At 33.6% G+C, this 14261-nt stretch overlaps 1 protein-coding gene across 1 annotated transcript; it reads right to left on the bottom strand.

Annotated features, from left to right (window-relative positions):
* Positions 1 to 5364: 5364 nt before the first annotated feature.
* On the bottom strand, positions 5365 to 13563 carry Dlic (dynein light intermediate chain). The gene is made up of 8 exons (XM_088258531.1): positions 13397 to 13563; positions 12914 to 13104; positions 12631 to 12834; positions 8611 to 8828; positions 7323 to 7552; positions 6894 to 7005; positions 6539 to 6718; positions 5365 to 6264 (listed from the first exon to the last, which is right to left on the bottom strand). Exons 1-8 carry the CDS (start codon positions 13468 to 13470, stop codon positions 5974 to 5976), a joined length of 1500 nt encoding a protein of 499 aa, XP_088114657.1. The 5' UTR covers positions 13471 to 13563; the 3' UTR covers positions 5365 to 5973.
* Between the last annotated feature and the right edge of the window lie 698 nt (positions 13564 to 14261).

The following is a 14261-nucleotide window of genomic DNA, read 5'->3' as shown; positions in this document are numbered from 1 at the left end:
CAATAATAAATTCGGATAATGAATATAGCGCCATATTCGTAAAGTACTACCTCAAGGGCCAAGTCCTAACGTCTAAGTGACTGAAATCTAGCTCGGCTGTCCAAATTTAAAACACAGTAAGGGACATTTTTTTGTAGTAGGTTTTTTTTTGCATTTTTGGACTAAGTAGAGTCTACTTAGTCCTTAAATGCAAAAAAAAACTACTACAAAAAAAATGTCCCTCACTGTGTTTTAAATTTGGACAGCCGAGCTACACTTATACAACACCACTTATCAAAGATTTAGTCCGAGATTACATAATATGATCAAAGGAGAGTAAATAAAGAATAATAATCTGGAGTATCAAATATCAAATATTTTCACTCGTGAAATGAATGAAATTAAAGCAACTTTAAACATAAAGATTAAACCCACTCACAAATAGAAATCAGCTATGAAACTCGTTAAGTTGAAGCTGATGATAAGCGGTGTTGCATAAGCCGTAGCTAGATTTTAGGGTCCCTTCGATATAAGGTAATTTTAAAATAAAGTACAGGGATACATAATTATTGAGGTGGTAGGTAGCATTATTTTGATACGTTGTGCTTAATATAACTAATGCCTTTATATTTATCAAAATATTTGGTAGTCTTATTTTACTGAAACTTACTTCTTTACTCAATGCCTGCAAATGGTACCTATATGGTAGTAAGCAAAATTACATATTCTATGTAGGGAAATATTTATGTTCTCATCATATAAACGAAAATTTCAATTCAATGCTATTTTTGTAGGCCTAAGCGGTGGTATGTTGTAGTAAAGTAGGCTCGAATCTATTTCGCGAGACAAGTCATGGAACCACTACTCGACTCTGATTTAAATGCGAACCAATTACAAAACTAAAATTGCTTAGTGAAATGTTGATCTCATTACTAGCGGTTCACAACGACATGCTGGTATCGACACTAATGTATGGGAGCGAAACATGGAACTGGCAAAGGAAGGATGAAAGTAGAGTAAACTCTACTGAAATGCGCTCCTTCAGACGAATGTGTGTAAAATCATTGTATGACAGAATTAAAAATGAAGATATAAGCAAGGAATGTAAGGCTGAACAAGGAATAATTGAAAAGATTAGGAAGAGTTCTATAAGGTGGTATGGACATGTGGAGCTAATGGATAGTGGTGAATGTGAGCGGGAAAACAGAATGAGGACGGCCGAAAAAGACTTGGCACAATCAGATCAATCAGAACCTAAGATCTGGTGGTGTAAAAAGTCTGCGTAATCAGAGGGCATGTATGACTAGATGTATGGATGTGAAGGAGGCGATGAGTGTATGTCAAGAGTGTGACGTTCCAGCCTTTCTGCCTATCCCTGCGGTGAAACGGCGTGATGGTAGTAGTAGTATTGTTGTAATAATAGATGATCGCAAATAAGTTTTATGTAGGAATTTATTGTTTTTATTTTTATAATATATATTTCAATTGTACCATTGTAATAATCTTCTAACCCTTATTAGCACCCAATGGTGCATAGGGCACTGCACCATTTGGTGCGCAGTGTTATTTTGATTGTTACTTACATGAAGGCAAGGTTATCACTCCTACGCTTCAGGGGCCAGTCCAGGGTAATATTACATAAATCTTAAGAGTGTAAAATCACTAATATTTATTTTCAACCCTGCCCCCTGGGAATCGAACCCGGGACCTCCAGCACGGTGGCTAAACACAATAACCATTACACCATGGAGGCGGACAGATAAATGTAATAATAGATGTAAATAATAAGTTACATGTAATTATCAGGTGTTTGCGGAGAATCTTAGGCGTGCGGTGGTTTGACTTTGTGAGGAATGAAGAGATAAGGCGTAGGACGCAGCAAATCTTGGTCACAACTGTCGTCAAAAAAAGGCGATTCAGTTGGCTTGGCCACGTACTCCGCATGCCTCCTGAGAGCCTTAATCAAGCTTGCCTCTTTTACAAGGCATCAGGTTCGCGCCGCCCAGGACGACCATTGCTGACAATTCGTCGGCAGTTCTCGTCAGAACTTCGCGACGCGGATCTGACTTGGGAGGATGCAAGGGAGCTGGCAGCCGACAGAAAAGCCTGGAGACAGTTTGTGGACTCCATATGCTCCACCTAGGGAGCGGATATGGTTATTATTAATTATTTACTGTTTTTTTTTGTATTTAAAAAAAGGCAATGTAATTGTAAAGCGGGGACAGAAGTAAAGGTGAAGACTGACCGGAGCATTTCGTCGTAACATCGCTCGCGGCGAGCATCAGCGAACATCCGAAACTATGGATGGAACGCTCGGTTCGCTGTACTGACTGCCTGAATGCTCGCATCGTAACATGTTACGTTACGACGAAATGCTCCGGTCAGTCTTCACCCTAAGGGGACAGGGGGAAATTGTAAATAATACAAATATTAATTTAATCACATTTTAATAAAATTTAGCATTATTAATTACTTATTAGCTGATAAATATTAACACATAGTGTCTCTCCAATTTGCAAAAACTATATTTGTAAATGATGACACAAAAGAGATAGCAACAAGAACCAAGCCACCATAAACAATTTTCACCTTCTAACTTTCCAAGCGATGCCAGTACGTAAATTAAAATAATAAATAATAAAAAAATGAATAAACCGGGTTAGATTAAAAAGAATTTATGATACGTATATAAAAATACAAGATACAAAAAACCCAAGGTGTCTAAATATTACTGATATGGCGTCAAAAAAGTCCTAAAAAATATCATATTCATTTTACTGGATTCCATCCATTTCATATTTTAGATCAAATAATACATAAGTTAATCATTTTAAATTCTAAGTATACGATTTTATACTATGATATATCTGTGAAAAAAAAAACTATACATACATGGATCAATCTTTTCGTGTGACTTACTTCCAATATTGTAATGTTCTAAATAAAATAACAAAGAGAGATCATAATTTGATAAAGAAAACTTCTCCTTGGGTAAATGTATCAACTTCAGTTTAAATCTAATCACAAAGCCTTGGTCAGATTACCCATACATACTTAATAATACTGCCGGGATGTTGTACAGTGTTAGTAGTAAGAGCAAGAAAATTTTAAAATAGACATAAATCTTTCCCATATTAGTACAAATATCATTTTTATATAAAAACTTAAATTATTAAGTGCCAATTAAATTTCAGGTTTTGATTAACTGATATAATAAATAATGTCCGCATTTTTCTTAGAAACTGGCTCTCGTTTTAATAATAAAAAAATAAAAACATCATGAAATCTATATCCCAAAAAAATGATTACTGTAAAACTAAGACTTGATTTTAATAGATTTCTAAATTTATTGATGAAGAAATCATGTATCTGTTACCACGGCACACACCATTAATTATTAGAAACTGTATGTATAAAAAAAATAGCAATTGTGTAATAGAAAATGTAGATAAAGATTAAGGAAGAAAGGACATAAAATTGAAATACTTAAGAGATTCCCCATAGGTTTTCTGGTCTTGTTAGCAATAACTTTTCACATATCATGCAGGGCTGTTCATCAAATCAGATCAGATCTTGCATCGCAAAAAACACATCAAGGCTTGCTAGTAAACTTAAATACTTTTTACACTGAGCAAATCCTATTTAAGGCCATTCATCAAATCAATATGTTATAATTCATAACATATCCATTTACCCATATTGTTTAATGTCTTCTTAATTCACTATTCATGTCTTCTTTGAAAACTACATAAAGAAATAGTATTAAAAGGCAACTGTATTATTTACACTTTAATCATAAAAAATGCAAAAAAGCAAATATTTTTCAGATGCATCAAAGAGTTGTGTTATAAGGTGACACCTAAGAATTAAGTACGAGCATTCACCAAACTTCGAAATATATCAATAATTCTTAATGCCGCTTTTTTAACTCAAATTTCACCATTTGATACCCACGTTAACAATAGACCCTCACTGAAGAACCATGATTTGTAAAGCTTTCGTTGGTCATCATGAAAAAAAATCTAGAAAAACGATTTTGTGTCAAAATGTGGTGTAGTATGTAGTAACTATTATAAATATGAATCTGAGGTAACATTTTACATAAGGTACTATTCTGGATAATAAAACAAATTGACAGCCATAAATACATTGTGTTATTAAAACAACACTAACTATATGTCAAACTTGAAAGTTGATGAAATGAAAGAATTATCAGTTAAACGGGAATCCACTTATTTTGGCCAGTTTCAATATTTAATAAATTGTTATCTCTTTCTTTATCGTTGTTACAACAATATAAACCAATGACGATAGTGAAAAATAAGGTGTCACTTATATTCAGGCCAATGTTATGAAGCCGTGTACAGAAACAGTGAGAAATATATATGAAAAAGGAAGAGAAATGAATCAGATAAGACACTAAAAATCAATTGAAGAGCAGGAACATTTTTGACAGTTACGGATACTGCCAGTGTGGATATATTGTCATAACATGGCAATCAAGAAACTTTTTTTATTTACTTATTTCAATAGGCCCTTGCACAAATGTTACCGCATATTTATAATTATTGAACCTCTTGGAATTACAGTACTAATGAAAATACCACATACCAATAATGTGTTAGTATTTATGGTAGTTTGAGTACGTATAATATACAAAAATTTTAATGTATGTGAACTCATAGAAACAATATATAATAAATATTGTTTGTATGGAGTGGAATATCTACTTGTATAATCTCTGCATCAGTGCTAAACCAATTATGGTCATGCAGCGAGGATCTACGCTAAAAGTGTCAATAGAGGGAGTTGAGCTAATATATGTGCAGAGTAGCACTCTCAGTAGCCCCAAAATACATTCCCAATTGTCATATAATCATTGTCCATTTTGCAAGTTATGGAGAAAGTACACATTATACAGTAAATATTTATAAAAATAACATTATTAGGGATTTCAATTTGGAAAGTAGCCATAGTGCTTCTATAATATTCAACCGAATAAAACACAAATTTAAAAAGGTTAAATATGTTTCAATATCATGTACTCCCATTGAAAAAACTTCATCACTTAAATTCTTGTTGGATTTTTTTTTCTTCTGTTCACAAATAAAATGGTTTGTTTGGGTTGCATTTTGAAAATGATATTACTGGAAAGTTCTTTACATATGTGTTATCTTTAGTCACAATACACCAGTAGAATACCAGAAAACTGCAAAAATAATTTTTTGTAACATGTTTATAAAAATTTATAATAAAATACAATGGATATAATAAAAAAAGGAAAAAAAATATTTACAGGGATTCATTATTTAAGAAAAAAAGGTAATGTGTTCATAGGAAATAAAACATCATTGCAGATTATTTAGTGAATAAAAAAATCTTAAAGAGGTTGTATTATTATTTATGAAATTAACCAATTTCCGAGCAAATAGCTGCATACAAAGGAGTATCCCAAACTGTCGGTTCAATTAGTACAAGTATCCCAATATATACTTGTCAAATTCTGGATTAATCTCAATTCGATAATGCGAATTCGCTAAGCTTTAAAGTAATCATAATTTAATAATAATCGAAAAACTAACATTACATAATATTCGACTATTGTTTAAAAAAAAAATTAGTACAGAATTACATAAATAAAAATATATTTATATAAATAATCCTTACGCTAGAAAGCTGTATTCATTTTCTTTTTAAACCTTACGTTCTGTTTGTACAAATAGTGACTTCATTGTGCATCATCTGTCCGAGGTATGTCGCACTGCAAACACGCATGTCTTCACGGAAGACCACAACATAACCCCGGCACTATTCCCTTTAACTCGGATACAAAACCAATCCGCGATAAGGCCGCGACAAAACAGACTCTGTTCACCCTCTCCGGAGATTAAGAAACCAACTCCGCCTCCCTCTGTTTCTTGACAGCCTTGTTGTTTGATGCAAATTATTGTAAAAGCTTCTGTCTATTTGTTTTGATTCACTTGCGGGAAGCGATCAACAGTCGGAAGCGTTTAGATCGATCGAGGGCACTTTCTTGGCTCTCGTGAGGCGGTCGAGCTCAGCGGCCGCGTCAGAGCGCACGGCCGCCTTGTCGGGCAGCACGGTAGGCGGGGAGGGCGAGGAGGGGGGTAGCGGCGAGTCTGGCGCGGCAGGGGAGCGCGGCGGAGCACCCGGCGCACCAGGGGAGCCCGTCTTCTTGTAAAGGAGTGAATTGAAGAAGTTGGCAAGAACCCCTTCCCCTCCGAGAGTGCTGGATGACCCGACGACCATCTTTCCGCCATCCAGCTATAACAGAAGACAAACATAAGAATGTTTGCACTAGCACATAATTCGCACAATATTTAAAAAGTCTGTGGAGAAATTAATTGAAAACTTTCACAACATATAAAAAAATCCATAAAAATTAATGTACAGAAATGCATTACGACGATTTATATGGATTTTGCTGCTGTCAATATCGTGAGAACCATTAGCAAAGCATTCTCTCCTTTGGGTGGTTAAATGGGAATGATTTTTACACTTCGAAGCAAATAAAATAACAAAAAGTAATGTGGTGTACCTTCTTGGGACTGCTCTGGGCATTGATCTGCCCCGAAGCGCGCGCTGTGGAGCGGAGGGGGGACTCCCCCCGCGGGGGGTGAGCAGGGGCTAGACCGCCTCCCTGGAGGGCTCCCAACTGACGTTGCAAGAAGCTTTGTTCGTCCTCCGCATGAACTTCTGCTTCCCGACTTGAACCACTCTAAAAGAGACAACAACAAAAATTGGTTACGGCAACAATGATAACTGAGAAATTGTGATGGTCTCAAATTCTATGAATTGATCTTTAATATAAATCAACGCATCTCAGTAATTTTTTGTTTTTAAATGTCTATTATTCAACATTTTGTGCTAAATACCTAAATTGAGTTAAATACCTTTCTGGTTGCTGGCTGAATTATAACATCACGGTAGTAGTCATCAGGTTTACAGGTGTGCATGTTCTCATACAGAATACTAATTTTCTTTAGAGTATCCCAACCAGCAGGACTGAAAAGTAAACAAAAGATTTTAAGCAAGAAAAAAACACCTGTATATATTTTTTTAGATCAGAATTAACTGCCGACTTTCTTACAACTCATGTGATGCCCAGATATAAATAATGGTAGACACTGGGTATGCACAATAGCAAGTGAAACTCTTTAAAATGATTTATAACACGAGTCAACAGTTAATAATAAATATTAAAAAAAAGAAAATAATTATTATCCAAAAATAAAAATGAATATTACTGTCTTACAATATTTAAAACTGGAAGAAAAGCTAACATTTATGTGTTAGCTTGACAATGAAAAAGTTAGACTAACATGAGAACAGCATCTTTCTCCACCACCAGAGCCGGTGTGCGGAAGGGGAGTCCATAAATCCGGTGCGTGAGGTACTTATACAGCAAATCACAGTTCTTATCTTCCTTAGCACTGGTATAGAATAAGGCAGCTCCGTGCTGAAGGCAGAAGCGCCTGATCCACTGCTGCATGAAGTCCAACTGTTCGTCTTTATAGTCGTGTTCCTTCTCCAACGCCGTCATAAAGTCCGTCTAAAATGTAATTTAATTTGTAATTAATAAACAGTCATTAAAACATATTATACGACAATAAAATAATAGTAAATTCTGATTTTATTGGTCCAGTGGTCGAGTTTTGAGGGCGAATATATTCAATAAAAAGGTAGGTCGAGTTTTGAGGGCAAATATATTCAATAAAAAGGTAGGTCGAAAATGATTAATGTTCTATGCATTCTTATATGTTTGACTCAATTTGAATTATTTTTTTTTGATATGGCTTCGTTCAGACATGAAACTTACATTTGGTTGCTGTTATTTTTATTAGATTCTATTTGACAAAAATGTCAGGAATACACATGGGTTGCCATGTAATAAAACCAAAAAAGTTGCACCACAAAAACAGTAAGTTCATATTTTTGGTCAGTGAATAATGAAATATACAAACATTTATTGCGTAATATGTATAATTATTATGTAGGACATAGTTTGTGAATAAGAGAATACCTCGATACAAGAATGCAATCTTTTCTCCGACATCCAATCATCACAATAAGCAGCGTATATATCGCTCACTCCTTTCAAGAACGTCATAAATCAAAAATCGTCGATTTTCAGTTGTGCATGTTTTCGGAATGCCCAGAAAATGTGCTATATCCCAGCAAAAGTGGCATATTTTTAGCACGATATTTACCCGCTACAGGGCAGAAAGTGTTGTTTTTGCATTTTGAAGAAAAGGTATTGTTTAATTATTTTTTTAAATATACTAAATATTTTTCAAATGGAGGAAAAACCTTCAGGTTTTACCTAAAAAGATCTGTTGCGCAGAAAAAAGTTCAATAAGTGGCTTGATATTTATTTTTTATACATTGTATTATATTTTTAAACTTTAAAAAAGTTCTCCTGAAAAATCAAGTATTTTGATTTATGACGTTCTTGAAAGGAGTGAGCGATATATTTTGTAAGAACCAATAGACAGAACAGGACCTTGGCATATTAGTAAAGTATTTTTCTTTTGCTCAAATTTGCTAACACGCTAAAGATCCTAATGGCATGCAGATTATATTCTATTTGACTGGTGTAGATTAACAAACCTTGGTGACCACGACCACCATATCCAGCCCCAGGTTAGTGGAGAGGACTGACTCGGGAAGGGGCATCCCATCCTCCCCGTCTAGGTTAGCATCCGTGTCATCAGTCAGGTTCCTGGAGGAACGCTTCATGGGAGATCCGGCGGCTTCCATCTCGTCTCCTGGCTCCGTATACTGTTGCCAGGAACGAATACATCTGTGTCGGGCTTCCTGCCTTTGTTCTGAAATTATACATTATCCCATTATACCCAAATGTAATTTTCAAAACAAGAATTCCGATACTACTTGTGAAATAAGAACAAGAATTGATGTTTGACTAAGTTGCTATTTGCAAGATACGTGAATAGGCAGACTGTGTTTTTTTTATTTTATTTTTTTTATTTACATAATTTGTATACATTTATTTAAATCACAATTATAAACATATTTAAAACATTTTTTTGCAAGAGATTTGATTTACAGAGACAAGACACCAAGCCACCTTATTTGTCTTGTCGGTGGAGTTTTTTTTGATACATTTTTTATTGTTTTTAACGATTTTAACCTAATATACACACAAAAAAGAGAGAAAAATTAAGAATATAAACATTTTACAGTTTTCATAAAATTAACTCTTGATCATTCACCCATTCATTTATTTTGCCTTGCAGGAGGAAATGCAAGTACTCTAGCTGAGGACCTTAACTTGACAAGCCCAGGCCGTTTATTTCCTAATAGCTCTCCCTTGCATATGGATGAATATATTAGTAACCATAATGAACCAATGTCCTAAACTCTCGTAATTCTTTCACATTTGTTATACATGAAATTTCCTCATGCAGATATTTAACCGTATTTATCTTGGATTGTACACTGTCAATATAAGATTTGAACCGGTAGAAGTTAAGTATTTGCAATGTACACAACTCCATGGTCAAAAATTTCTCACTGTTAATATTTTGGCGATGTGTCACAAATAACTATACCAAGGCAATGAAATTAAAAGTAATCGTTAGTATCAGTTTAGTGGAACATTTAGAAATGAACATTTTATATTACAATTATATAATAAAACATAATTTTTAACTCAGAAAAACTATCTGCAATGTTGAGTTACGATAATATGATGAAGAAAACAAACTTATTATGCATACTGCTTTTTTTCATCTATTTTTCAATGAATTTATCAGTTCTTTCTTTATTTACTGGTTATTTTTAATGTACAACATAATAATTTGTACTTAAATATATTTATCGGCCTTAAATAAAAATTTCATTCTTTTTTAAATCAATCCTCTTTATAAATCAAATTAGAAGCATGTAGCATATAAATAATTTAGTAATTAATTTTTGTTATCACTTAGAGTAGATACCAAATTTTATTGTTTTTTTTTAATGGAATACTTCTGTGGATAAAGAAGTTACGGAATATTAATGGATATATGTGTACTTTTCATTTTAGTCAAATAAATCTTCAATGTGTGCTAGCTAAAATTTAATAGGGTACATCTGGCAGTCAGATTTTATGGGAATATTAATATGAAGTTATTCAAATTATGGTATGAAAAAACATTAAATGGCGATGTGAATTTGAATAATTTATTCAAAAAATTATAAGTAAATAATAAGAATTCCCATGAGGCAGAGCTGAACTGGACTACTGTGAGAATTAATGCACATTATATTTTAATAATCTAATTGTAATGTACCGGTGGAATAATGTCAGATAACATTTGTGACTCATTCTACTCTCTTTACTGAGTAAAATAAATATTATAAGTAAACCATTTCGGAATTAATATTAATCCCTACAGAACTGGTACACATTACGATGCACATTAACTTGGGACTTAAAATCTCATTTAAGGTTTATTTTCCATCCATGATTCCAAACTATTGAAACAATTAATCACGTCAAATATATTTTTATTTACTTGGTCAGGTATGCTCACGATACCTGCTAAAGTATAATTTTTGGAATTTATAGTGTGGAATATTAAGAAAAATAAAAGACATTGCGGTGTTGCGATGCCAATAAACAGTGTAAGGGAGCAACTGCAGTCGTTCTAAAGTTGATATTTTGTATAAATGAGATTGCCAATTAAATATTCATCATGCACTAAACCAGTGCTCAGCAACCTTTTCCCACCTACGACATAACTAAATTCTTCCTAGAATTCCGCGGCACACCAAAAGCTAAAATATATAGGTAAAAAATATAAACCATTGAAAAAACTACTTTGTTATAATAATTATTCTTTACTAAATTTAAAAAATAGTCAAAATTATTAAAATTAATTTGTCATTGTGTATATACATAATTAATAATCATAAAATGTCAAATACATTAATTTGACCGCAGCACACCTATATCCGGCTTGCGGCACACCAGTGTGCCACGGCACACCGGTTGTGGAGCACTGCACCAAACAAATAACTATCACGCCGTTTGCCTACAGGGGTAGGCATGATAAATATGTATACAGAGAATAGAGCACCACACCACCCTGTCTTTGCAAACTTTCTTCACTTCTCCCACATATTCATCATAAAGAACTATTTTATTATGTCATATTCCAAACACAGTTTTCAGCAAACATGGTTATATGCAGGGGCGTGTATTCCATATTGGCAGAAAAGCAGTGTCTATCCTAACTTACCCGCGTAACATATAAAAACGCAACCAGAACCTACCCTACCTTACTAAGTAGTACCTGTCTTACCTTACTACCTACCTCTACTGCCTACCCTAGTAAGTAATACCTAGCTTCCCTTACTACCTATCTCTACTGCCTACCCTAATTAATTCTCTGTGCACGCCACTGGTTATATGTAATTTATATCTGACAGTAGAATATTTCAAGTATAGTAGAATTGTCGTCAAAAAAAGGCGATTCAGTTGGCTAAGCTATGTACTTCGTATGCCTCCCGAGAGCCTTGATAAAGCTTGCCTCTTTTACAAGTCATCAGGTTTCCGTTGCCTAGGATCTCTACTGTTGACAATCTATCGGCGACTTGATTGCGTTTGTACATGGTACAATTTCTTTAAAATTGATAAAAAAAAATTGGAGTAAATATTTCAACACATTGGACATAATTAAAACATCTCAAATAGAGAAAAAGATAAATGCAATATTCAATATTGAATATTAAGATAATACATAATTATAATTCTTTTCTATTCTCTCTGCCTACCCCTGCGGGGAAGCGGCGTGATGGTTAGTTAGTTAGTTAGTTTTAATTATAATTAATTTGATATCTTGAGTAATTAGAATACATCATATTTTAATCAAAAGCTACTAATATAATAAATAAAAAAACATATACAGTGAAATCTCTTATAAAGAGAATAATTTGTTCCAGAATCTTAATCGCTAAGCGAAACATTTTTTGTTTTGGATGGTGCGGAAGCCCCAGCTCATAAAATGTCGTGAAAAAGGGACCTTTCTCTGTAACTCATTATACGAATTGTCACTCGTTAAGGGAGCAATTGTTCACTTTTTTTTTGCTCGCTTTGAGAATTACTCGTTATAAGAGGTGCTCGTTATGAGAGGTTCCACTGTATTAGTGATTCAATTATTAAAAATAAGTTTTTATCCAGACACAATGCATTTAATTGATAAGAGTATTTGCTTGGTTTAAAACTGCGCATTAATAATAATAATGGGATCACATATTTAAATAGACCAATGCAATACAGTAGAGTATAAAATGTGGACATTATGTGCTTGGTTATTAATGTCACACACAAAACAACTTATCAACAAACAAACAAAATATTTCTTACATTTTTTGCTCGTTTTATTTCATAAATAAATAAAAATATATGCACAACCGTAATATAAGCAAAAATATGTAAAACAATACACAGCAACCATAATTATTTGATGTGTGTAATTCTATATTTTGTTTGAATGAAATTATAAAAGTTAGTTTATTTTCTCAAGAAAACATATGTTATTACAAATATGCATTTTTGCAATTGGAAACGACAGTATCAGATACGAATGTAACTAGAGTAGGTACTAGATAAAGTTGGCTTACCATTACTAAGTGGCAATTTATCTATATGGTCACCCAGAATGGAAGCCCAACTCTGTAATTGGTCTAAAAGGCCCCACGGAGTGGTCATCGCTACGGTCAGTATAACTAGAGTGTGGGGGAATGTTCTTTCATTCAGGGCGAACTTCAGGAGGTTGGCGTGACCGGGATCCCCATCCAATACCCATACACTTAACCGTGTGTGGTCTGAAATTATACATATTCATTTTAACACCATTCAAATATCGAAATACAATGCCAGAAATGATAGTAGATATCTTCTCACCGTCTCGATATTCATCTCTTACATCGATATAAGCATATTCTAAGCCGGAGCCTTTCTTTGGATCCTCTACTCCTTGCAATTTCGCTATTAGAGTCGTTTTACCAGATTCATTATCGCCTAGCACCAATACATTTTTACATGTCGAGAGTTTAGTGTTACCTTGATTTTGTACTTCTTCTAATATAGAAGACCTGGAAATGCGCAAATATTAACATTAAAACTTATTCACATAATATTTATGATAGCACGTATTATGAGTCACCATGCATACATACAGGTCTCATAGTTCAGTACTAAATAAACAAAGCAAATTGAATGGGAATACGAATATTCAACTATAAAAAAAAACATTCATTGACAGGTTCCCATGCTACTTCTTGGCTGACGCGAGCGATGATGTTATAGGGAGCCAAAGGTGTGACACATAAAAGCCGTATATGGAAAAAACTTATTTTACGATATTTTGTTATTAAATAACCATACCACAAGTTTTCTTTGTTATCTGTTTTTTCATTTTTTTTAGGATTCAGGCCGTTAACCTGACTAGCTAACTCCATTATCGGCAAAATGTCAATGAATTACGACAGCACGGCAAACTCCCATCCACAATCGTACGTCAGAAATCCACAGACAATGCAAAGATCACAGACAAAGAATATAATGAAACCACAGATTACCACAAAGATGGCAGAAAACGTTTACTGTATGTAGTACACACGCATTTTCAGAAGGCTTTTCGAAAAGGTTTTTCACATTTTCTACATACGAAAGAATTTTTATTTTACATTCTCTTTCTAAATATCAAAATAAGAATGAATAATTTTATTCACTTAGCAAAAAATCGTTGCTCAAAAAATAACATTTTCGATTACTAGAAAGCCAGCACTCATTCGAAATTCCGAACGCATGAAACGCTGAGATAAGCATTATCGATAAAATAAGAAAGAATTTGGACATATGGAACGAATGAGTGAGGAAAGAACGGTAAAATATTTATTTATTTCTAAACACATCACACACATAAGTAATATATTATGTAATATGCCTAATGAGTAATTTCCATTTCTCATTCTGGGACAGTGGATTACGGTTAACAAGACTGAAACACAAAAAAGCAAGTAACAAAAAACAATAAAAAATAAACAAAACTAATACATGGCGAAATATAAAACAATAAACAGGTATAATAAATAGGCATATAAAAAATATAAGGCAAGAAGCATGTTTAAAATAATCAAATGAGAAAACATAACTGAGAATACACATGAAATCCAAATGAGACAATAGAATTGAGAATACAAATGATAAAATATAAGGCACGAAGAAGCATGTTTAAACGAAACAATTG

This window comes from Brachycentrus maculatus, unplaced genomic scaffold, assembly GCF_059751285.1.
Source record: "Brachycentrus maculatus isolate JH-2025_06_01 unplaced genomic scaffold, ASM5975128v1 h1tg000097l, whole genome shotgun sequence".
Taxonomy (NCBI): domain Eukaryota; kingdom Metazoa; phylum Arthropoda; class Insecta; order Trichoptera; family Brachycentridae; genus Brachycentrus; species Brachycentrus maculatus.
Note: the sequence above shows the minus strand (reverse complement) of the source record. Positions and strands in the feature narration are given on the sequence as shown.

Bases quoted from the DNA above. Each gene is read 5' to 3' on its own strand.
- Dlic (XM_088258531.1), bottom strand. From the start codon at position 13,470: ATGGAGTTAGCTAGTCAGGTTAACGGCCTGAATCCTAAAAAAAATGAA. The intron at 7,553-8,610 runs GTTTGTTAATCT...ATTACATTTTAG, and splicing joins TGGTGGTCGTGGTCACCAAG to ACGGACTTTATGACGGCGTT. The intron at 6,719-6,893 runs GTATTTAACTCA...TGTCTCTTTTAG, and splicing joins TTCAGCCAGCAACCAGAAAG to AGTGGTTCAAGTCGGGAAGC.